The sequence below is a fragment of the Melospiza georgiana genome, chromosome 10, assembly GCF_028018845.1.
Source record: "Melospiza georgiana isolate bMelGeo1 chromosome 10, bMelGeo1.pri, whole genome shotgun sequence".
In the NCBI taxonomy this organism is placed as follows: Eukaryota; Metazoa; Chordata; class Aves; order Passeriformes; family Passerellidae; genus Melospiza; species Melospiza georgiana.
In genome coordinates, this window is record NC_080439.1 from 4,134,711 (window position 1) to 4,160,546 (window position 25,836).

A 25,836-nucleotide genomic window follows, 5' to 3' on the forward strand; every position below is an offset into this window, starting at 1 on the left:
CCGAGCCTGCGGCTGCCCCGGCCCGCCTGGGCGGCGATGCCGACACAGCGGGACGGCGGCGCCGGGAGCACCATGTCGGCTCCGGGCGGCCTCGGGGGCAGCCTCGGCGGGGACAGCGCCCACCAGGTCCGGGTGAAAGCCTACTACAAGGGGTGAGTGCGGGCGCTGAGCCCCGGGGACGGCCGGGCGGAGAGCGGCGTCCGAAGCGGCGTCGCGGGTGTTCGGGGCACCCGGGAGTGCTCCCGGCTCAAGCCCTGGCTATGCCCTGACTTGTAGGGGAGGAGGGAAAGAGCGGAGGAAAAACACTCCACGAGCAGCCGGCCGTGCTGAAATGGGTGTCAAGTGCAGGGCTGGTGTCGGGGTTCGGGGGGAAGTCGGAGCTCCCTTCTCTGGGGTGGCCGTCCCTGTGGGCAAGGATGTGCTGCTGGAGCAGCCTCTGCCCTGCTCACCCTGCTTCCCTTCGCCCCCAGGTCTTGGCTGCCTGCTGATAAGTACAAATCACTTCATAACCCACGCCAGGATGTTTGGGATCCAGCTTTCATCCTGGTCTTTCTATGTTAAGTGATGTTCAGGACTAAAGGAAGAGGATGTTTGTATGAAAACTTGTTTCATGGGTTGTTAGGCTGTTTGCCAGGGACCGAGCGATTTCCAGGGGAGTCTATGAATGGTAGTCAGATGCATCTACTGTCAATTATACTTCTGCTCTTAAAAAAACCCCCAAAATACTAGATGGCTGTGAAATGGAAATATGAATTTTTTGTACCTAATTCAGTGGTTCTCCAGCAATAACGTACAGAGCTAAAGAAACGTTCTGGCTTGGATTCACAGCCTGCTATTAAATAGTAACAGTTACGGGACTTAATAAGTTTCAGTGCAAGGGTTGCCAGTAGTTCATTGGGCCATTAAGTTTGAGGGGAGGTGATCTAAGCGGAAAACAATGTAGGTTGCATTTTTGGATTAAGTGTGAACAGGACGCTCTTGATAGCTTCCTCCCAGTTATGTGTGTTAAGCACAAGAAGAGGTGTAATAATTTTCAGTATTTACTCTGTGCTATCTCTAGCTGTGTAACTTTAAGGAGAGGTATAGAAACTATGCTGAGCATTTGGTATTTGCTGCTGTGTTTGGTTTCTGGCTTGTGTCTGCTTTGGGGCTTTTCTTGACAGAAGTGTGTAGAGACTGGCCCAGTCTGTGGCTTTAAAGGACATGTGAGACACTGTCAAAGTATGTGAAATTCGGAGCTCTTTGTTTCACAGTCCCTTTAATCCACTTTTTCTTAAGGAAGCAAAGATGCCCCTGGCTATTAGCTGGTAGAGGTGTTCATTTGGTCAGACAGTGAACTAAAACGGGAACTCCTCTGGGTGGAAACCATTTATTTTTCTTCTGCTGGGTCAGTTTTAATCTTGATCATTTCCACATGCAATCACATGGATTCTTGCTTTAGCACAGGGAGGAAGCAGCCCAGGGTTGTGCGAGTGAGGAAAAGAATCTGCTCTGTTGGGCAGGAATGCTGGCTCATGACACTGGTAATAATTTCACAGGCACTGGAATGTTTCTTTTGAGTCTGTCCATTGACTTTTTATCTGTTAATGCAGTTATCAGTTTAATAATGGCATTGAGTCATAGAGGGTGTTGGTTAACCATTGTGAATACCAACAAACTAACAAGCTGAATGCCTTAGTCATGATTTATTTTGAGATGCAGGCAAATTATTCTCTCCACTTTCTTACAACAGAAAGTCTCAAGCCCCTTCTCAGACTTGCACTATCTAGTTGATATCAAAGCCAAACATTCTACCTGCATTTACCCTGAAATGACTCTGAGACTGAGAACTGAATGCTCATACCAAAGGCAGCTTTCCCCCCGTTCTTCAAATAAACTGTCTCAGAGCTGGATCGAGGAATTAATGGGAAACAGTGTTAATCAGGAAGCGTTAATCTCTCCTAATTTCCTTTTAATGGAAGCATTTAAGTGGGTTGTAGAAGTTATTGGGAAAGTCTGGCTGGGAAGGTCTTTTCATCTTCCAAAAAGAGTTTCTGCTTAAAAAGAAAAAGAAACAAAGAACCACCAAGCCTAGCCAACCCAGCCACTTAGAAGCACAGATTTGTTCTTGAAGCGTTTGGGAATCTGATAGTCGGGATACTTGCCTGGCCCCAAAACTCGGCTGGGTCTGGCCAGGAGCCCAATTGCTTTGCTCAGCCAAGACAAAGACTTCACACAGGACCCTTTGAAGAGCCTTTGTTTCATTGAACCTTGCAGTGCTAATTCTTTATCTTAAATTCATGAAATATGTTAAAATAGGATGGGAAATTTTCCTAAAAATGAACACAGATCATGAGAATAAGGGGATGGGGAATTCCCAGAGACTTGGGAATTAGGGCATTAAGCTGAGCTTTTCCAGGTATTTCCTTCTCTCAGTTAAACTGTGCTTATCTTCCACATAGGATTGGTTGTTTAAAATTCTTAAAATACTGCTACATATTTTAGAGAGTTACTGTGATCTGTGCAGTGTGTGTAATAGAGATTCCTGAGGGGGGTTTTAGGAATTCACTTTGTTACTCCAGAGGTGATTTTTGTTGATACAATACCAAAATATAGCAGCTCCGAGTGTGTGGCACTAATCAGCATCTGTAATTACAACCATTTCAGCACTCTGATGATATTCAAAGTTTGCCTTTTGTCTTACCTCGTTTGCTGGAGATGCTTTTTGTCAGGTCAGTACAAGAAGTTGTTACATCATTCATACTTATTTGTAGGAGTAGGGAACAGGTAGGAATAATTCACTGCTCGTGCTCAAGGAATCCTGTAGAATTCATGCTGATTTAAAAAACCCAACAGCTGTAATAACCATTTTTCTGTCATGATTAGATCTGCTAGCATGCATTCTTTCAGTGCCTGCCATAGATTTTATGCTGGTTCTAGCTGTGTAGGCTGTAATGTAGGTTAGATTTTTAATAAAAAGGGGTAGATACCAATGCTTTGTTCGCCTTCAGCTTGATTTGGGTCAAATGAAGAACACACCTGACAGTCCTCTCATGATACATGGTAAACCTGCTTATTTTCTTAATTTTAATTACTTAATTACTTTTGTTACATGAGTGGAAAAAGTGTGAGGAAAAAATACATTTTAATTGTAAAATCAAAATGCACCTCCATGAAGATTTCCAGGGGTATTACTTTCTTAAGGATACTTGAATTCTTGCATAATTTCTTTTTATTTTTCTTTATCTTGGGCACTTTTTTTGGTCAGTTCTTCAGTACAGCATCTTATGTTGTCTGTTGATGATAAAGTTCTTTTTAGAAGAGCATTCATTTTAAGAAAACTTTGAATTAAGCCTGTGAATTCATTTTCCCCTCTTGCTGTTTCAATATTTATTTATTTAGCCTTCTGACAATATATTTTTTTCCAGAAAAACAGACTTGCACAGGGGAAAGCAATACTTTAAATGGCTGTGAATGGCAGCGGCTGCCCCTCACTGTACAGAAATGACCCTGACACAGCAGAATTCCCCAGGAATCCTGTGGGAAGCTCTAATTAGACCTTTCCAAAGCCTTAATGACTGGCCCAGGTGTGTGATGCATGTGTGGATATGTAGGTAACAGGTATAATGTGTCTGTACATTTCCCCAAACATAATATGGGATATATGAGGCTGCAGGTGGAAAAGTCTAAAGTAGTAGTGTCTGTTCTTACAGGGTTGTTCTCTCAGGGGAGTTCAAGATCAGAGTGAAAAATGAGGTACAGATATTGAATTGTGTTTAATTGTTGCCATTGGTTTGGGGGTTTTTGTTGGTTCTGGTTTGGGATGGTTCTTTTTTTTTTGTTACATGACATTACAACTCTTGGATGATTTGTAAAAGAAACTGAGGAAAGCTGTTTGATCTCAGGAAAGGTGGAAAATATGGTCTTCTATATGTATTTAAAATATGTTCTCTAGTGTGTTTAGATTTACCATTTGCCTTTTCTCAGTCTTCCTATGTTTTATGAAATTTAAGATTTATGTTTTACTGATTCTGATATTTGCAGGATATTGACTCAGACAGGTCTTCCAGTGGTATGAATAAATAATCTTTATAATATTTATGAAAGATAGAAGTGATAGCATATTCAGTGAAAGTAATTCAGGACAAGTTCTGTCTTGTATATTTGCATGTTTCCTACTCACAGGTCCCTGATTAGGACCAATTACAGTAGTGCTAAAACAAATTGTAAAAAGTCTGGTGCTTCCATAGTAAGAGTTAATTGGCACCTCCAGATGTGGTGGTGCAAAAGGTGTGCTTGAATCAGATTTTCTTCTGATTTCCTATGTGTGCCAAGAGGGGACAAACAAAAATTTTATTTCACCTTGGAATAGCTTTGTGACAAACATGCTTATTCCAAACAGTGTATAACCTTATCTTCATCACAAGGAAAGACCTATTGATAAGAACATTTTCCCCACATCTCAGTAAAAGAAAACATTTTGTATCTTTAATTTAGGTCAGCAGGCTATAGCCCACATTCACTTTCCTTTGTCCCTTCATTTGGCCAACTAACTTTAATTTAAAATGCAAAATTTTTTCTCAGTACAGTATAGCTTCTTCTTGGCTTGAGTGCATGCAGCTTTTTTCTAAGGAAGGCATCACCAGTGCTGTGCTGGGGACACCAAGGTGTGAGAGCAGAACCATTGTGGGAGTGAGAGCTGTGCCAGCAGCAGTGTCAGGGTCACCAGGGGAGTTCAAATGGCAAAGTAAAGCAGTGAGAGACCTGTAACCTTTCAGTTCCTGTGTTATGTAGATATTGCTTGTGGAACCTTGTTTGTGCTTGACATCATCTTTCTCTTTTAATGTTGCTGTTGGCTAGAGTTCTCTGAAAGACTGGTTACTGTCTGCTGTAGCAGAAGAGATATTCCAAATTATTTGGTAACTCTTTGATATATATCCTGCTAGAGGTATTAGAGTAGTAATTTAGAGAACATGCTTAAATTCTGAAATAATTAAACTCTTCTTTTTTTCTAAAGGAAAACTGGTGTGCTACTTAAAGGTGCCAACAAGGAGTAAGAGTTTGGTTTTTTTTTTTTTTATTTGGTACTAGCTTTTACTTTAGAGATATGAAGAGATTCCAAGGCTGTTCAGTACATCTTAACATTGTGATTTTTCCTTTTTGCTGCCGTACAAACAAGTCTATTTTAAGTGAGCTTGAATCATCATATTTGAAAATGTGCTGAACAGATTTTCCTAATATATATATAATTTAATCTTCAGTTTTTGCTGAACCATCAGTGATTAATCTCAAAACGTGTGGTCTGTAACTTTGTGCTTTTCTGACAGTAGTAGTCAATTAATAAACTCTACTGGCTAGTTCAATACCAGAAAGCCCCGAAATGTAAATATATATTAATATAAATATAAACACTTTGGCTTCTCAGCACTCTTCAGAACGAATTTTTTTGTTTAAGAACATATTCCACAGTGAATATATCTGTGCTAAAATACGAATCAAGGAAGGGATGGTAAACTTAGTGGAGCTGCTAACTAAGCAGTGCCTGATTTCCTTCCCAGAAAAACAGGAAATACAGGTTAAGGCTTTGCCTGCTAATCCAGGCTTGCTGTGTGGTGGCTGCTGTGTCTGTGACAGTGACACACTGTCAGATCCTGTCAGATCCACCTGGTTGGCACTGGGCTCCCAGCTGGTGTTTTGGTAAAAGATGTAAAGGGAGACCTTTGGGTCTGGAAAAGAGTTTGCTGGGTTGGATGAATGTGACTGGGGCTTTCAAATAAAGCCCCATTTGCTGTAAATGACTGTGCTGTGTCTAAATACCAGGGTCCAGTTGTTGTTTTGCATTTCGTCTCACGTGGAAAGAGCAGGAGGGATTCCTCTCCCAAATCACGTAGCAGCTTTTTGACTGCTTTATTCAGATTATTGAAGAGATGTTGTGTTTATCCTGGGCACACATCTGCTGTATATCCTGGAGCCTGTCCCCTAACTAAACCTAACCCAACTGATGATGCTCATAAATCCAGAAGCTGCCTCTCTGTTCTTCCACAGTGCTTAGAAATTGCCAGTTGATTTTATTCCTGCTGCTGCTCTCAGAGGAGCCTCAGGCAAGCAGTTTGGTTTTTGTGTGCTCTCTGCCCCTCCTGAGCACTGTTCCGGTTCCATAACCACAGCATTTTATGTTAAGTCACCTTCTTGATCTCAATCTGCCCATGCACATGATGATTTAAAGATATTTAACTTGCTGCATACTACACTTCAGTCTGGTAGGAACCTTGATGGCATTTCTGACCTGGTAAAAACTCTGTTGTTTCATTATTTTTTTTTAGCTCCCCAAAGCAGTCCTGGGCACTGGCACCCATCAGAGCAAATCCAGCTGGGGGAGGTTTTTATGGGAAGATTAATCTAGTAGTTCAAACATGAAGCTTTAATGCTATGTTTGAAGAGTGTGTTGTAAACAGCCTTCCTCCCTCCTCTAACTGTGTCCCAGCCCCTTTGGTTAAGGGTCTGAGCCCTGTCACCTGTACCCCTTTAAGGCCCAGCCAATGCAGTGGGCCAGCAATTTTTGCTAACATACTAAAACCAGGTTAACTCACTTTTATTTATCACAGAAATACCCATTCTGCATAGCAGTAAAGCAGCACATTTCAATTCTAAGCATATGGCTCTCTGTCAGCCTTCCCCTTCATTGTGTGACGCACTCTTCTTTTTTTAAAGGCACTTTGAATGTTTGCACATGCCCCCAGATCTGCTAGGAAATCTGTTTAGTATTTGTCATTTATTTTTCATAACATCTACACTGTGTGTACAATCAAAATTTAGTTGGAGTTGATATATGTGGTTTTACATTTTGCTACTAATAACTAAATAACTGTTAAAGAGGAAGTAAAACCAGAAATATCTTTTTAACATTATTCAAACTTTTGCAGCATTTAATTCTTGAGCTTCCGCTGGTGTAAGAGATCTGATTTCTCTGTGTGGTTAATGTCTGCTGCAACTCACTTCATGGTTACTTGTGGGCATAAAATCTGAGTTTTTTTGAAGCAGATACCTGGAGGATTAAATGTCAAGTAATAAAAATCACTTGAAGCCTGACTTTACTATAAGAAGGGAACTTAGGTACTTTATTTTTTGGAGGAAACTTCATCAGGGATGCAGCTCTAAGTTAATATTCGTGGTGTATGGAAGGTGTTAGAGATGATGATCAGTGTTATGTTTTGTGGAATAGTTTCTGAAGTTCATTTTTCTCTTTCCCAGGGACATCATGATAACCTATTTTGAGCCTTCCATCTCCTTTGAGGGCCTGTGCAGTGAAGTTCGGGACATGTGCTCCTTTGACAACGAGCAGCTTTTCACCATGAAGTGGATTGATGAGGAGGGTAAGTCAGTGCTCATCAGTGCATTGCTCAGCCTCCCAGCTTTTCTGTCCCATTCATCTTTTCCTTTCCCTCTGCCTTCATAGGATAAGCTAATAAAACATAGAATCTGACTCCAAAAATAAGTTATCTAATGTCTTCTAAAGTAGAGCTTAATGAAGAGGTATTTGTTTCACACTACTTAGTGTGTAGCTTGCTCTCTGTCTTTATAAACCAAACAAGACCTCAGTGACTACAAAAGTGTTAATTCAATGTTAGGATTTCTTATGAAGGCAACAGAAAGGACTCCTTTATAATGATGAGCATTCCCTTTATATCTTATATTTTTGAAAGAGTTAAACAGACATTAAGTTATACAAATTGCAGTCCTTTTCTAAAATATTGATATCATTTAATGTATAGTTGAGTTGTATGTGTAACCAAAACCATTATATCTCAAGTGTTTTTATCACCTGTTACTTTAGCAACCTAAAGTCTCTTAACATATAGCTAATAATAAAACTTCTTCCAACTACTAATGATGTGTGGTAACTTTTCATCAAAGTGCAGTTGACTGAGAACTCATCTTTAGTGCTTACATAATGGATCTTAAAGTTTACCTTGGATGAAAAAAGTCCAGAGTCTATTCTCCCTGTTAACAGATGTCATCCATTGAGCTGTCTGTGTACAGTAGTAATTTTTTTAAGGTTATTTGTAGGTTCTGTTTTCTCAGTGGAATTAGTTCATCCCACACACAGGTTTTGAGCTACAGCTACAAGGAAGAGCCCTCTGAATGCTGAGATTGCTGTGGAGTTATTTTAGCTGATGCAGTACATAAAAGGCTGCAGTGTGCAGTGATTTGTTGGCTGTGGTTGGTGTTTGCATGCAGCCATCAGCATAAATGGTGCTTATGGAACTGTTTCCTCCCGTTTCAAACTGGGCTGCTGCCAGTTTATTCAGCCTAAAGCTGAACGTGGAGCAAAGTTGATTTTTGGAGGTGCCATATAGGCAGGTGTGCTGAAGATTATGTGGTCTTGGGAGTCTGAGCAGGTGGGGTTTTTTCTTCTCCTCGTCATTCCAAAGTTATTTATGCCAGGCAGATGCAGTACAGTAAAATAACAGTGTTTATGACTGAACTGTGCAGCAGAGCTACTGGGAGTTGAACATTTACTTTATAATATACTGACTGTGTTGTTTTATCATCAGGAAGATAATGGACTCCTCACTGCAGTGGAGGAATCTGCAGTGTCAGTCATAGCAGGAAATATATATATATATATATATATATTTTAAGAAAAATTTTGTACTGATTCAATAATTTACTTGAAGCCAAAGTTTGTTCTGTCTCAATTTCAGCTCCTTAATTAGAGATAGATTTACTTAAAAAAGGAAGGTTGTGGTTTGCCTGAACTATTTTCATGTGTAGGATTTGATTTTCACAAGCAATCCATGTTTGCTTAATCATTGACTTAAAGTTTAATGTCAGTGGAGAAAAAGTTAATCTGCCAATGAGGAATGTGTTTAAAGCAAATCCTCCTGTCTTTATTGTGAATAATTCCTGCATGGACAATACATGGCTTCTAGCCAAGCTCCCTGCCTCTTCTCTCAGCACCACTCTGTAGTGTTTTCAGTTGATATTCTTTCTAGAAACCTGTTTTGCTTTACTGGAAAATGCCTGTAGCACATCCTCTCCACCAACCTGAGGTTCACTGTTAGCATGAGGAAATGTGTGCTGTGGGCTGGTACTTGTTACACTGTTACTCATGGTTTTTATAGTCTGAGAGAAGATAAGGGGTCTGGGGCATCACTCCTTCCTGACCAAACTGGATTTACCTGGACACTGAAGTTTTGATTTGTCATATAGTAAAAGTCTTTGCAAGATGAGGGCTTCACATGTAGCTACTCTGATTTCATAGAGGCAATGGCACACAAAGATTTAATTTGAGTGGAGTAATTTCCAAAATCTTCAGATACAACTGGAAAATAAAATAAACTTGATTTAATTTTAGGCAAATTTCTATTTTTTCCATATATGGTCAGTTCAGCTTCACTCTGCCTTCTGAAACATCCTGTGGGTTGGCCTTGTGTGTCTTCAGTCTGTTTATCGCTATATAACTCAAAAGTAAATATTTTCCTATATATCCCAGCTGTCTTTAGCTGCAAAATTTGTACTACTCAAGCCTGTTGAGAGAGATGTCTGTAAACCTTCTGTTCTGAGTTTGCTTGTTCTTGAGACCCTCTTTTGCTTCTGCCAAAAGGAAACACAGAACTGTTTGCACAGGTGTCGGAAACAAATGAAGAAAAACTGGTTTGTTGATTCTCATAGTGAGTCTGAGTAAATGCAATTGTTCCTTCTCCTCCCACTGCACAGTGTCAGTTTGTGCTGTGGGTGGGCACTGTGGTGTCCAGGTGTCCAGCTGTAGGGGAAAGTGCTTTGGTGGAAAATGACTGGTGGCTTCAAAGACTCATCTGGAGGATTTTGATGTGTAGGAAACAATAAAGACAGAACTCTGAAAATGGACCATTTACATTTCTTATTTATATTTTTTGCAATAGCATAGAATGCACAGAACCACAGAATGGTTTGGGTTGGAAGGATGTTACAGATCATCTCGTTCCACTCCCTGCCATGAGCAGGGACCCCTTCCACAATCCCAGGCTGCCCAGAGCCCCATCCTGTCTGGCCTTGGACACTTCAGAGATGGGACAGCCACAGCTTTGGTGGGCACCCTGTGGCATTTGAGGCCTCCCCACCCTCACAGGGAACAATTTTTTCCCAATATTGGATCTAAACCCACTCTCTGTCGGCGTGAAGCCATTCCCCCGTCCTGTCAGTCCATCCCTTGTAGACAGTCTCTCTCTTCACATTCCTTGTTGGCTCCTTCAGGTCCTGGAAGGCCACAATTAGGTCACCCCAAAGCTGCTCCAGGCTGAACAGTCCCTGCTGTCCCAGCTATTCCTCATAGCTGAGTCCTCCATCCCTGTAATCAACGGGGTGACCTCCTCTGGGCTGGCTCCAGCAGGTCCGTGTCCTTCCTATTCTGGGGGAAGACACATTGGGACAAATGCATTGTGATACATTAGAAACAAAACAAATTCTCTGGAAAAGCTTCTGTGGGGTGAGTGGAAATACCTCCTGCTGCTGGGTGTGTGGTTGCACTGAAAAGCTTTAGCAGTGGCTGTATTAATTTGGATGCCTTGCAGTATAAAACACAAAGAGAATAGTTAATGGTCTGTTGCTTGTGAACTTTCTGACTGTGGTATTGACTGAGGACTCAAAGCAGTAAAACTTCCAGACTGGATCCAGTTTAGCCAGGATGGAAATGACTCTGCCTTCCTCCAGTTTGGTTACCCATAGCCAGTTTGCCATTTAAAGACATGGAAAGTAGTATTTCTGTTTAAAATTAGGAATATGGAAGGGCAGATTTGCTGTATGGGATTTGGGCTAAAAATAAATTTCTGCTCATGCTGGAGGACAAGCAGAGATAAATCTCTTGCTCTTGCACAGAACATCTTGTGTAGATGAAGAGGGGGGGGAAAAGTTGAGCTAATAACTAGAAGTATTTTCTTTCTTTGGGGCAGTGGTGATTGAGACTCAACATTGTTTTTAAAATGTTTCAGTTACAGTATTATTTTGAAAAAGGCTTATTCTTTTAGGGGGCTAATTTTTTAATAATGTTACTAATCTGCATCTGGCACCAAAGAAAACAGAAAAGTTTGAGAAACTTTATCATCAAGGATTTGGTATCTAATTTAGTCTGCACCATCACAAATGGTCAACAAAACTGCAGTTGTTTTATTAAAAAAATAAGAAACAAAACCAGCCAACTCCCACCTTTCTTTTGCCTTGGAGTCCTTTCTTTAAGGAATTTTATTTCAAATAGTTGTGTGAGTGTGAAAGTAGTAGTTACAAATCAGAAAAACGGGGTGTTGCACTTAGATCATGTTATTTGTCAGAAGTTTCCATTGAGGTTTGAGGTGAGACTTGAGCTGCTTTTGCAGCTCCTGGTGCAAGGCTTGGCAGTGCTGAAGCAGCTGTGAAAATAGAATTGACTCAGTTTTAATTAAAAATCCATGAAATAAAAGGTAATCTTAGGTGCTGGAATACAGCCTGCACCTCCTGTACTGAAGTATTGTGTAACCATGCTTGTAGCAATGATGTTTTGTTGTTATGATCTGCTTGCCTCTTGGGAATATCCCATGTTTTTATTTTCCCTGAAAGAACCCAATATGACTCTGTTTTCAGATATACTCTTTGAACAATGTTAGGAATAAATACTACCACATTTGAGAATATTGAATTTTTTCTACCATGATTATCCTGGAACCAACTGTGAATGAACTATTGAATGGTATGGAACTGCCTGGGTTGAGTTTTGTGCTATTTTCTTTCCACAGGAGATCCATGCACTGTTTCCTCTCAGCTGGAGTTAGAAGAGGCCTTTAGGTTGTATGAACTAAACAAGGATTCAGAGCTTCTGATCCATGGTAGGTGAAATTTACTGAAATTTCCTCCTGCTCGTGTTTGTACCTGTGAATGAGTGGAATTCTTACCTTCCATTCCTGTGCCTTTCACACCCTTCTCCCCTCAGGCCTGTGGCCATCCTGGCAAGGGATGCTGATGACCATTCACTGTGCTTTTAGCTCTTCTTTTTTTTTTTAATTAAGGAAGAAAAAAGTATTTTGCTGTTAGTTTATTCATGAAATCCAGCCTCTGTTTCTTCATTCATTCAGCCTTATTGGCAGCAAATGGTAGCAGTGATAAAGTACAATTTATTTATTTATTAGAGTTATACATTATCCTGAAGTTGATTATGAATAAGTGCTTTAGAGCAGCATCTCTATTAGGGAAGAAAATTAATGAGCTCAATTTGTGATGGCAGATTAATGAAAAGTTCAGCTTTTCAAAAATTAAGTACTTCAGCTTTAAACTTAATAATATCATGCCCCTGTTTAATGTGTAGTTGCTCAATTTTTGTTGTTCAGGGTTATATGCCTATTTTGGCAGCTTCTCCAGAATATTTTTCTAGCTATTTGCAACTTTTTATCAGTAGAAGGTCGATCTTGGTTTATCAGAAATGAGAGCAGAAAAGTCATCATTATGAAATGTTGGTGTGTTACTACAGGGTCTCAACTGGCTCCTTTTCTTAAAAAGATACCAAATATCTAGTTTATCATCAGCCCATTTGAAAGGAAAAGACAGTTTTCCAGCTTCCCACAGAGAGTTTTTAAAAGGGGAAGAATATAATCAATTTGTAGATAGATTTAACTGCTTCTGTGCAGATCAAATTTTTCATCTGCCCTTTCCCCATTAATTTTTGTGTTTGATAAGCTTCTGATTAAACTGGCACCAGGGCTGTCTGTCCACATTTTTGCTTCTCTCTGATGGCTACTGAAGCTGAATAAATTGTAGAAGATGGGTAGTGTTACTGAAGCTAAATAAATAGTGGAGGAAAAAAATGCTTACATATTTAGCATCTTCTGAAACTGTTAGGACACTGTCATATAAAACATTGATAGTATTTAGAAATCTTGACTAACTGTGAAGATTGGCCACATGAAAAACCAAAATCATTATTTTTCTAGTTACTGTCATTAAGAAATAGCTTCATTTATTCTGCTTTTTGAGTATTTCTCATGTATGTCACTGCTATGCCCAGCAAAAGGGGTTTGTGGTGGTTTGCAGCTCACCTGTTCTTAAAGAAGGTTTTGTTGAAGTGCAGTCAGTTTTATTCTCTAGATGGTTGAATGCATTTCAGGAGTGTTGTATTGAACAGAATACAACATCCAGAAAGATTTGTTTTCTGTCTGAAATGAAAGCTAATCGAAAGTTAATCAGAAGTTATTGCCTTTCTTGCAGTGTTTCCTTGTGTCCCAGAGAGGCCTGGCATGCCTTGTCCAGGAGAAGATAGTAAGTAGACATTTCAGCTAAGAAATACAGAAAATCAGTTCAGATTTCCTGTCTTAGCAGATTTTGACATTCTTTGGTTTGGCATCCTGCACTTATGAATATTAATAATGTAAATCTGTAAAAGTCAAATATTTAAAAGGAATAGGAAATCTTGCTAAACTTAATGTTTTTCACTTCTGAATCATTGTTAATAAGCATTTCACATTCCTGTTAACTATCCACGTCACTCTGCTTTCCTTGCTTTTGCCTCTTCATTCATGACAGTTTTTTATCCTATTCCTGTCTTGGGAATTTGCCAGATTGCTGGCTGACAATTGTGAGCAGAGGCTTGCAATCAATGATAATCACTTGTCATGTCACTATTTACACATCTGTGGTTAATTAATTTCAATTTGATGTTTGGGTGCTATTAGGAGGATTCTCCAAAAACCTCTAGTGAGTTAACTGTTCTAGACATTAAAGAGGTTATTTTCAGTCTTAAAGTTTGATAAAAAAGGGTGTGTCTGTTATCTGTTATGCACACAAGCATCTGTCAGCTTGGTGTCCAAATCTCTGACCAATCCAATGTACATGTGCATCATTAAAAGTAAACTTGATCAGAATGGGTAATGCTGGTTGTCTGAAAAATGAGGTTGCAGACTAAATCAGAAAGATACTTACAGCTCAGTGCAGTTTTTCAGTTTTGGTTTCTGACATGCCTCAAGAAATGAAAAATAAAGTAATAGTTAAAAAAAAGAAAAATAAAAATTATTAGTGGCAGCTGCGGATTTAAAACACTGGAGGATTTGTCAAGCAATCTTATAAATCAGGGCATGCTCCCAATTCACCTCCCTTCCTCCTTTCCCTTCCCCACAGCTTCTCCCCAGGTTGAGCTGAGGTATGTGTATTCTTTGCACACAAGTGCTTGTATTGTTGGATAATTTACCTTCTTTTGACTCACTGTTCCTTTTAACTTCAGAAAAATCAGAGTTAATTTTGAGTAGATCAGGATGTTTTACTTCAAACATTCTCCAAATCTTAAAAAAAAAAAAAGGAAAAAGATACTTGGAGCATTCCTCTGTTTCTGTAAGGAGCAGGAGTGAAGCTTTACTCTGCGAGTTCCTGTGCACAGAAACCTCCAGGAGAAGATGCTGTAGCTCTGTGTTTGTATTTGTCTGGATATAATCCTGTGTTTTTCCTCTTAGAGTCCATTTATCGCCGAGGCGCCCGCCGGTGGCGAAAGCTCTATTGTGCAAATGGTCACACTTTCCAAGCCAAACGATTTAACAGGGTGAGACTCTTGCTGGGTACTTAAAGCCATGATACAGGGATGTCTTATTTTCATAATGGTGATGCCACTGCCTTGAAAAGTTATCAGGTAGCTTTATTCTCATTTTTGTTGTTTGTCTATACACTTCTGGTAATCCTGTATCTTTAGGAAACTTAAGCAATATTAAATCATCAGGATTGAAATAGAAAAAAATGAAACAAATTGGTTGCAATTAACTTTACACATACTCTGAAAGCATGATGTCAAAGCTCCTGTGTTCCATTAAGACCTTCCCAGAGGGCAAACTGGAATGTATTAGATGGCTAAAAGTAGATATTCAGTGTTTCAGCTTCTGGGAGGAAATAGTCTGAGCTTGCTTATGATGCACAGACTTGTCTTTCATGACTTTTAAAGGAGAAAGCTGAGATGTTTCTCCAGGCAGCCTGTTTTTGGTGCCATGTAATCAACTGAAAATAACAAACCATTCAGAATGTTTTCAGGAAGCAAGGGTCAAATATAATTAGCTGAGGACCAAGAAGGCTCTGCTGTGTTTAAAAACATCAACAGCAAAAACCAAACCCAAAATATTTGAGGAAGTCAGGTCCCTTGACAGCTTCAATAATCTTTCCTTCTTCTCTAAGCTTAGTGTATTGTGTGCTTAAAGCTTGAGATCGTCTCCACTAAACTTCATCTTGAGCATCCTCATGTCTAACTTCAGCTTTTTTGTTGTTGTTTTTTGACCTCATCTGGGTTAAAGGCTGTCAAGGCACCGCAGTTAAATCAGTTAAATCCACTCTTGCCTCCATAGGCACCCTGTTTTCATGGACCTTTGGAGTTGTTTTGTGAATGTCCTTCAGCGAGTGGTGACCTTCCCATTCGCATTGTCTGGTTGTTTAAGGTGTTGAAGCTTCTGCTCTCCTGCCTTCCTCTGTAAGGACTCACTACAGAGAAAACAGGAGATGAGCTTGGTTAATGCACGTGTGGCTGGCCAGTTGTATTGTTCAGTTTTGCTCTGAGCTTGGTTGGTTTCTGCTTGCAGAGAGCTCACTGTGCCATCTGCACTGACCGGATATGGGGCCTGGGGCGCCAGGGCTACAAGTGCATCAACTGCAAACTCCTTGTGCACAAGAAGTGTCACAAACTTGTCAACATTGAATGTGGCCGTCACACACTACAGCCAGTAAGTAAAACTGACCTGATCAATTGTCTGAAAAAACAGCAACCAGCCAATCAAGCAAATAACCCCCCTCCCCTCATTTTATACTGTTGGTTTTCAAACTGCAGCCTGTAAATAATCACAGTAGTTGAAACGTAATTTTTATGGTTACCATGACTTTTGCAAGGAAGTTTGGAGTTCATCGAGCAAAATTGCAACTTCTAGCAAGACAGGAGTCTAGTCTGCAAGTCTGACATTATTTCCCTTGTCCCATATAAGGGACAATTATCCCATCCTTCACAGGGATGTTGCATAGCATGTATATATGTACACAATGTTTTACATCTTCAGAATGGATAGGTGGAGTAGATTCTCTAAATATCTGATAAGTTATTGGATTATTTCTCATTTACAGCAAAGGAATATGAAGAGCAGAAATTTTGACTTTTCTCCTAAGAAATTCAATCATTTCAGTTCTTAAGTCCCAAGAAAAACTGAGGTTATTACTGCTCCTGGTTTAACGAAGCAGACAGTTTAAAGTCTATATTTTGGGAATTCTTTTGATATAATTCTTCTTTCATATATATGCTGCTGAAAGACTTGAGTTTTTCTATGTCATGACCTCCAGGAAAGAAGGGAAATAAAGAATGCAGTTTTTTATTTCATTGTTATTGTTTCAGTTACTATTTTGACTAGTCAAGTTAAAAAGTAGCTAGATTATATTCCTCAGGGCTCATTAATTTCGTTTATTGATTCTAAAATAATGTGTCTGATGCTTGGACAGTGTATTACAAAAATCCTGTTTATGTTTGCAGGAGCCAATAATGCCTATGGATCCATCATCAGTGCATTCAGATAGTGTAGAAACAGGTAAGATCAATAATTTTTCTTTAAATTACTATAAGTTGCTGAAAAGTAAACTTAGAAGTAAAATTATTTTTAAAACCCTTCTTTACTTTTTAATAGAATAAGAAAAATAAGACTGTTTCTTAATGCTAAGGAGGATAGAAATATAATAATTTCAGTTTTCCTTATCTTACCAGTTTCAGAAACTTGACTAAACAAAGAAAAATTTATGCTGTCAGTTACATTTAGTAAGCTGAGTACTTCAAATGCCATGATCAGGCAAAAAACCTCAAAACCAAACATGTTTATTCTTGTGGCAATCAGAGTGATGGTCCTAATGCCAACCCATCCGTTTTGAATACTTGCAGTGAAGCATTTAAACTGTGTTTCTGTGACTAATGGAAGCTTTTAAACTCTTTCTCTGACTGTGGAAATTTTAAGGAAGAAGAAAATCTTGTTGTGTTGCATCAGTCTAATAAATTTTTCTTGCCCCTCCAGTGATACCATACAATCCTTCGAGTCATGAGAGCCTGGACCATGTTGGTGAAGAAAAAGAGGTAAGAAATCTTATCCAAGCCAGCTCTGTTCATAGAATCGCAGAGTATCTGAAGTTGGAAGGAACCCATGAGGATCTTCCGGGATCTTAAAGCCTGTGTGTCTCAGTTTCAACATTTTAGTAGTTTAATTTGCCACAAGCTGAAAATTAGCACAGAGGGCACATTTGGGTTGCTTTTGTGATGTGTGCATCTGTGGCTTGCATGCTGCTTTATTTTGAAATAAAATAAGGTTGAGTTGAGATGTGTTTTGATTGAGAAAGTATTCTAAATTCTCCCATTTTGGTTTGTTTCTTATCTGCCAAGACTCCTTTGCCTCCTTTGTTTCCCAGCACATTCCTTTCCAGGACAGTACAGTCTTAAGATAACAAGTGTTAATTGAATTACTTGTTTATTTTAATTTTGAAATGTTGCTTGAAATGCTGACTTTTGCAGTTGCTGACGCTGGCAAGGCTGCTTCCTCATTTCAATGCATCTTTATCCACAGGCAATGAGCATTAGGGAAAGTGGCAAAGCTTCCTCCAGTCTGGGCCTGCAGGATTTTGATTTGCTGCGGGTCATTGGAAGGGGCAGCTACGCCAAAGTGCTGCTGGTGCGGCTGAAGAAAACCGAGCGCATTTACGCCATGAAGGTGGTGAAGAAAGAGCTCGTCAACGATGATGAGGTGGGCAAGGTGTTCTCAGTCAGCTGGGCAACTCTTCCAGACAGCTCCAGTGTCCCTCAGGAGGAGGGAGCCAGGTCTGGGCTGCAGCACTCACTGAGAATTCTGCATGTGGCTTCTTGTACTGTTCTGTAGGAGGTTCACAAGGCAGGTCACCAGGTGGAGTCTGATTTTCATATGTTCAAGTCTGGGTTTTTGGCACAAAGAAATCTCACCATGTTATTTTATTACTTGTTAAATCAGACCTCCATCCTAGCAATTTTTGCACAGTGATCAGTGCAAACATGTCAGAAATTGCACTGTTAAACTGCTAAAAAGTTCTTGTTGCTGAGGATTTGCCTTGGGTTTCTTTAGTCTACTCTGAAAACATTGGAGTGACTGTGGCTTGCTGTCCAAGAGCTTCTGCATTTATTTCTCAGTCTACCATTGATTCCTTCTGCATTTCTTGGTGCTACTTTACATTTCCCTGCACCAGTTTATTTTTTATAGGTCAGTGTGTTTTCACTCCCAAGATGCTTACACAGTGAGGCTAAGAGTAGAGGACATCCAGGAAATAAAAAGTATGTTATCAGCTATTGCTTCACATTTCAGAACTATAGAATATTTCATTTCTTGCAAGTAAAACAAGGACAGCAAAGCCCTTGAATGTCTTTGTGCTAATTGTCATTAATACTTGACCTAAGAAGTATAATAATCCTTTTCTGAATGTCACTTTTCTTCAAAAAATAGGATATTGATTGGGTTCAGACGGAGAAACACGTCTTTGAACAGGCCTCAAATCATCCCTTTCTGGTCGGACTGCACTCTTGCTTCCAGACAGAAAGCAGGTAAAGGTCATAAATTAATAATAAATTAGTCTTATTAAAAACATTTCATTCTATCAGGCACCTCAAAGGCCTAAATTTACAACATAAAGTGTTAGGTAGGAAAGTCAATGTTTTGTAAATCTTTGTAGTATTTTGTGATCTAAAGCCATATGCATCTGAGGTTTTCAGATGGGGAAAATGTAAAGTACTGGTAGATGTGCTGGGAAGGATTCTGGGCAGGAAGAGAAGTGCACCTAGTAGGAAAAAAGGGATTGAGAATATGTGATAGAAGAGAATGTAGAATGGAAGGAAAAAAAGGCTTGAGGAGATGAAAATCAAAAGTACCAAAACCAAGGAATAATTGACTCAAACTTGCCTGGATTCTTTGAAGACAAATCTGTGAGCAAGACTCAGAAAATAGAATGTGAGTTTTCAAAAGAAAAACCAGCTAATAGAGATGAAAATTATTATTTTTCTATTCTGTACAGTAATAGAAACTGATGTGGCTCCATACAGTCAGTCACATGTGTAGTAATGACAAGCAGTACCTGTAATGGATGAGGAATATGGGAACATTACATTCCTTTAGCAATGAAGGAATTATCTAGAGAAACTTTGTATACTTGATTTTTAACTTTGGGAATTTATTCAGAGGAGGGGGAAATGGTAAAACCAGCTGTGGTGCCAGAGATGGGAGGAGTGGAATGGGCATTGTTCTGTAGCAGAGCTGTAACATCTCCCACCTCTTTCAGCTGTGCACACAATCATTGGTAACAATCCTGTGTGTTCCAGGTTATTCTTTGTTATAGAGTATGTCAATGGAGGAGATCTGATGTTCCATATGCAGAGGCAGAGGAAGCTGCCAGAGGAACATGCCAGGTGTGTCTCATTCCAGATTTCTTGCATCAAAACAGTGGTTTTCTGACACAGTGCAGCAGTGCAGAGATTATAAGGGATGAGCCAGCAAATCCTCTCCAGATGTTAAGGATTTAAGAAATGTGAAACTGCATCCTCCTTTTGCTGCTGCAAGCCACCATGTTTTTGTTTCAAGAAGGAACTGTAATAGGAAGCATTTAGATGCTGTTTGCATTGGCATTATTCTGTATGACTTCAGTCTGCTATTTTTTTTCTAGAAGAACAGTTTTGTGGGGGTTTTTTTTCATATCTAATGATATCAATGTGTTTCTTGTACAACAACCACTACCAGCTGTCCAGGCAAATGCTGAGTTCTTGGTGCATATGCTTAATCTCAGATGGTGAGATAAAAGGGATGATTGCAGGAGACATTACTATTAACTAAAGACAACTTTTGGAGTGCATAGAAACATTTGTATGATTACAAACAATTTTCCACTTCTCTGTGTAAAAATTGAGATTATATATAAAAATATCATACTACCAAGACTGTTATTGTGGTTTTGGGTTTTGATTACTTAATCAGTACTTTTTTCTACACTAGGTTTTATTCTGCTGAAATCAGTCTAGCACTGAACTATTTACATGAGCGAGGGATAATCTACAGGGATTTAAAACTGGATAATGTGCTCCTAGATTCTGAAGGGCATATTAAACTCACAGATTATGGCATGTGCAAGGTAAGATCTAGTTTCTTGCTAACCAGAAAAATCAACAATTAAGGAATTGTGATAAATTAAAAGATGTGGAGCCTTTAAAAGTGAAATGTCAAGGTCTCTCTTTGTACACAGTGCACACAGGCTGTATATTCATTTCACTTCCACATGTGGAGAAAAGGCAAATGCCAGAGTGCACAGGCTGCACTTACATAAAGCTTCTGGATCAACTTGTCTGGGAGGGGTTGGCTGAAATAGTCAGGATAAGGTGATTTCAAAAGAGGTTGAAATGATCAGTCACTTGCTCCTGTTTGGATTCTGTGGCACTGCCCATGTTCCCTGGGAAAACTTCTGTCACTGCAAAGACACTGGAGCACAGCTTTGACTTTGCCATGGAATTGCCATAATGTTGATTATTCAAGACTTTATTAATTCAAAGTGAAGATCTTAGCAGAGGAATGTTGGATCTTCAGTTAACTGTAAAGTATTTTCTCCCCATCTTTTCCTAAAGGAGGGTCTGAGGCCTGGTGACACAACCAGCACGTTCTGTGGGACTCCAAACTATATTGCACCTGAAATTCTCCGGGGAGAGGATTACGGTAAATAGAATTTCTTGTTGCTACTCTCTAACTTTCACCTTATCTCTTCTTATTGGAGTTGTTTAAGCAGTAGAAAGTAAAAATCTCCATTAGACACATGATCAGTCTTGTTTCCACATCCTGTCTGAAAAAGTAAACAAAGCCTTCAAAACATCACATAAAGCAAATGAGATACTCTGAATTGCACATTTTAAATTCTTTTGAACAGTCTTGAAGAATAACTTGAGTCTTCCAAATTTATTATTGTTTATAACTATTTTAGATTCTGCTAATGATATACTTGCAGTCTGGAATTGTATTTGGTTTTGGAGCTTTACATTTGGCAGCAATGATAGATTAGATACAAATTCATTGCAAAAAGGGCTAGATAGTAGATGTCTCTTTATGTATTTTTTTTTATTTACCATCTTATTTCAATCAAATACTTCTTTCATGCTGGCTTCAGATACTCATGCTTATCACAAGCTTTCTAGGCCAGCCAGACTGTATCAGCTCCAGCCTGGCTACTGGGATTTCTTTAGCAGTGAATAGTAGGGGAGATATGCTTTGCTCCATCAATGACTGACTTGCTGCTATTAAGACTCACACAGTTCTTCCTTGGCCTTATCTCTCACTATGGATAATGCACTGTTGGTTAGTAATGACTAGGCTTAAATATTATCTAAACCTTGGTTAAGGGCTTAATACCAACCTTTAACCTCTTTCCATTTCCTCTGCAGAGCATCTCCTCCTGTTGTGTACATAATGATCCACGTAATGTCTGCTGTAGTCCTTATCTCTCCTTTATTCAGCTAATTGGAAAGACTGGAAATACTTACATTTTTAACTTTTTTTTCTCTGTTTTTACCCCCAAAGGTATTGGTATTTTTGTTGTGCAATATCTCCAGTGGTGTTTTCTCTCTTGAATTCCAGGCTTCAGCGTGGACTGGTGGGCCCTTGGTGTGCTGATGTTTGAGATGATGGCGGGCCGGTCGCCGTTCGACATCGTCGGGAGTTCTGACAACCCTGACCAGAACACAGAGGATTATCTCTTCCAAGGTAAGTACCATCAGTGTTCTGACACTTCAGTGCTTTGCTTCTGCTTAGTCTTTAAACTAACTTCAGAGATGCAAAGGCTGATGGAATCTTGTTTTCTTGCAGTAATTTTGGAAAAACAGATCCGAATTCCGCGATCCCTCTCTGTGAAAGCAGCGGGTGTTTTAAAGAGTTTCCTTAACAAGGTAAGAGCTGATGTACTTTATCTGCCTTATACAGAAACAGGGTAGAACAGGTGAGAGCCTAAAGCAGAATTTCAGTGGGGCTGGGAGCCCTATTCTAGAAACTTCTTTTAAAATCTGAAGCTCCTGGTTCTCAAGCTGGGATTATGAGTAAATGCCAAAGTGAAAGGCATAGAAATGCTCCAAGTGATTTTTTTAACCTGGAGGATTGAACAAATTTACCAGATTTAGTTTGGTTCTGAGAGAAGCAGCTTAGCAAATCACTTGGACAGCTTCTGATGACTTCCTGGAGGGAAATGCAGAGGCAGGATGTGCTCACTGCTTGCTGAGGGCTCTCTGAGAGCCAGAAGGTGCACGTGTGGTAGTGGATGATGAGTCTGAGCACTTGCTGGCTTTTAGTGAGTGTTACATGTGTGGGAAGAAAGAGATACAGGAGAAACCAGTTTTGGATAAATTATTCTAAGGAAGTCACACCATTCACTGCACACTGTTACAGTTCCGTGGTAGCGTGTGCATGTTTGTACCTGGAAATGGAATTGTCTTGTTAAAATAAACTTATTTCCACAGTATTTACCAGGAGCTGCAGTTACTGCCCCAGTGTGATCTCCTGGCATAATCTCTTCAGGGAAGAGCAAGGGAAGGTGGGGGGAAAGAATGAAATTCAATAGTAATCTAAAACCTGTGGAATGTTTAACATGTCTGAATTAAAATGAAGAAAATCAGCATAGTCAGTTATATAAAATTCAGTTAAAGGCTTCCATATATTCCTCCCTATTTCAAAGGGTAAATTTGAGCAGTTTCCAAAATAAATGATGCTAATTTAGTTCTTCAGCATTTCTTGTAACTCTGGTGTTTCATTTCTCATGAGATTTGTAACATTGGCATTTTATTCATGTGTAGGCTGTGGCATTCATTTAGAACTATTTTCTCCTTGCACAGGATCCAAAGGAACGCTTGGGCTGCCATCCTCAGACAGGGTTTGCAGACATCCAGGGCCATCCCTTCTTCCGCAACGTGGACTGGGATCTGGTAAGTGAATGCCCCTCCTTGCCTGAGGATCTCTGCATACAGTGACAAAGTTGTTCTGAGCCTAAGAGAGGACCTTAAGCTCAAAAACATTAAGCTCTTAATTTATATTGTACCAAAATTACCATACACAATCTTTTTTCCCTTTTACACACAGTAAATGCAGTAGATTATTAGAATGATTGTAGAAAGTATAATGAATAAACTTAATATAATTTCCAGCCTTGTTTAAAAATAATTCAATATGTTGTAACTCAGTGTGACTAAGTGCATTTATTCTTAGATGGAGCAAAAGCAAGTGGTGCCTCCATTTAAACCAAATATATCTGGAGAATTTGGTCTGGATAACTTTGATTCCCAATTCACCAATGAACCTGTGCAGCTCACTCCAGATGATGAGTAAGTAATGTGGAATTTAAGAAGTTCAGAGAAGAGAAGAAGCTTTTTTTAAAAACTTGTTTGGGTGTTTTATATTGATAGTAGTCAGGTGAGATTATCCTGGCTGAAAAGCCTTTATAAAATGCATGATAATGTGCTTGATTTTGGTAGTGGATTTGTGGTTCCTTACTCTTGAGAGGCCCTGATTTGGGATGGGGAGGAAAGGACCTTTGTAATTAGATTGAGCTGCTCCTGTTCAGATTTTAGGAATTTTTATAGGGTTTTATATAACATTCGCATAGTATGTAAATATAAACAGTGTATATTAAATGTTACCAACATTTATGTTAATAAACATAAATAGTGTATGTTAAATGCAATCCAACTTCCTTCCTCATCCCTTTCTAAATGCAGACTGTACAAATTATGTTTAGAAAAGTTGCTGATGCAGGTGCAGTATCAATCACATCCTAATGTTTTCAGGTCCTTACAAAACTGACTGTTTAGGGCAAGTTTTGAAACTGCAAACCTTGCAGACTGCTTTGTGAGTTAATGAGTGAAGCCCAGTCACTGCTTTTGAGGGGTTTTGTGTTTTGGTACCATTATTGGGGTTAAAAGAATCCAGTGGTAACTGTAAAGGTAGAGAGGGACAAAAGATGGAAGGGAAATTTTCTCAATTGCAGTCCACTGAACAGTTTAAATTTAAAGTCAAACTATCAGTTAATGTTGTCTCTTTAATTTTGCTCAACTAATGATTGTTTTTTAATCCTAATAGTGATATTGTGAAGAAGATTGACCAGTCTGAATTTGAAGGCTTTGAATACATAAATCCTCTTTTGATGTCAGCTGAGGAATGTGTCTGAATTCTCCATTTCTGAACTGTGCCAATTGTTACTCCGTTTGTTTCTGCATGGATAAACATCTCTCCATTTGGATGCACTTGCATAAAATGAGTAACTCAACATCCTGCCCTTGCCACCACCTAGTGTGAATTTTCTTTTTGTATTGATTATTGTCCAGGACAGTTGTTAGGCTGAACCTTCAGCTGCCAGATTTAAAATGTTAGAACTTTCTAACAATTTTGCCAAATTTGAATTGTAATACAGGAGTTGGTCTCTGGGGCTCCTGACTGAACATAAGGGTCTGACTGTATAATTTGCCAGTACAGTGTTCTGTGCAAGGAAAAGTTTTCAGTGCTTAATGAAAACAAATTGCATCAGGTGATGTAATAAATTATCCCTCAAGGATTTCAGATTTTTCAGCAAGATGAGTAAGAAGTTATCACTTCTGTAGTTCCAAATCTCTTCTCTCTGAACATCTGATTTCCCTGTTCTAGACATAGAAATTAGAGCTTTAGTTGTGCCCTTCAGACTGAAATGACAGCAAGGAGAGCAGATATTTACACTGAATAGGTCAAGACTGGCTGCTTTCGTGGGGAATATTGATCCTACCCTGAAGGAGACTATTAACTCCATATCAGAATTGGCAGACTTTGCTCCAGCACTCACACTAGGAATTGTACACTGATACAGAGAGTGCCTTCCTAGCCTGGCCCTTCCAGCAAGGGTTGGACATGGCATCAAGTGTCAGTTTAATGAAAGAATTCTGTTAAACTCTTTGAGAAGTTAAAATCTGTACAGAGTAATTCAGCAGTAATGGGCAGCTAATACTGAACCTCATCCTATTTATTGCTTTTATACTTGCTGTCTTAACTGCATCAGAAGTGCACACGGTACAGCCACAGCCTGGAAAAGGCATTGGTTCCTTTTTTATCTTACTGCCACACTGCTGAGAATGAGCTCCACTTTGCCAGTGGAAAAAGCATATCTAGAATAAAATAGGTGCTGTCCACAATGACTCCCTTACTTCTGCCCTTAGAGATGGTGATCTGTACTCACAATCAAAGCTGAAATGTTTGGCAGGCTCAAGGAAAGCAGTTGAAAGAATGGGTGGAACTAAGACTAAGAGGTGTGTTTCTTACATTTCATGTTAGTAAGCAGTGTAATATACAGCACAGATAATTCTTATTTTTAATGCTAAAGCAATAGTTATGAATGTGTTGGGCTGAAGAAATGCCAAATGCATCACTTTTTTTTATTATTATTATTTTGGGGAAAAGGGATTAAGAGACACTGAGAGAAGGAATCTGTGTTCTGTAAGAGCTGTAAGAGAAGATAAGTGTCACTGAAAGCAGATCTGAGAATCTGTAAGCACAAGTTGGCAAACATTACCTGAAGCTTTTAGTAGACTTTTGCTTGGCCAGTTTCTTTCTGTGAAAATCCTTGTATGGCAACACTAATTTCATAGCACAAGTTTTCTGGTGTATGTCTGTTCACTTCCATGTCAACTGCAAGCAGAGAGATTGCACAAATCCACACTGGTGTCATGGTATGAGATTTAGTTCATGTTTTTATTTGCAATGTGAATAGGAAACTCTTTAGTATTGGGCTGAGTTTCCAAAACTGAGAAATGATTTGAGGGGCTTCAGTTTCAGGGAAGCATTGAACCGCCTCACTGCAAAAATCAGGTTTCCT

General features: G+C 39.3%; 1 protein-coding gene across 2 annotated transcripts; it reads left to right on the forward strand.

Moving 5' to 3' along the window:
• Positions 1-16: 16 nt before the first annotated feature.
• On the forward strand, positions 17-24,478 carry PRKCI (protein kinase C iota). 2 transcript variants are annotated; one of them, XM_058031274.1, is made up of 18 exons: positions 17-152; positions 7,231-7,352; positions 11,727-11,816; positions 13,189-13,239; positions 14,424-14,509; positions 15,528-15,668; positions 16,460-16,514; positions 16,989-17,047; positions 17,532-17,708; positions 18,435-18,532; positions 19,304-19,390; positions 19,971-20,106; positions 20,594-20,681; positions 21,594-21,719; positions 21,822-21,901; positions 22,838-22,927; positions 23,208-23,323; positions 24,078-24,478. In XM_058031274.1, the coding sequence occupies exons 1-18, from the start codon at positions 37-39 to the stop codon at positions 24,163-24,165; spliced, it is 1,806 nt and encodes a 601-aa protein (XP_057887257.1). In that variant the 5' UTR covers positions 17-36; the 3' UTR covers positions 24,166-24,478. The 2 variants fall into 2 exon arrangements, with proteins under 2 accessions (XP_057887257.1, XP_057887258.1); XM_058031275.1 differs by lacking the exons at positions 17-152; positions 7,231-7,352; positions 14,424-14,509.
• The last annotated feature ends 1,358 nt before the right edge of the window (positions 24,479-25,836 follow it).

Excerpts from the sequence above, each read along its gene's own strand:
- PRKCI (XM_058031274.1), top strand. The coding sequence starts at position 37 with ATGCCGACACAGCGGGACGGCGGCGCCGGGAGCACCATGTCGGCTCCG. Across the intron at positions 14,510-15,527 it reads AAGCCAAACGATTTAACAGG|AGAGCTCACTGTGCCATCTG; the intron begins GTGAGACTCTTG and ends TTCTGCTTGCAG. Across the intron at positions 22,928-23,207 it reads GCAACGTGGACTGGGATCTG|ATGGAGCAAAAGCAAGTGGT; the intron begins GTAAGTGAATGC and ends ATTTATTCTTAG.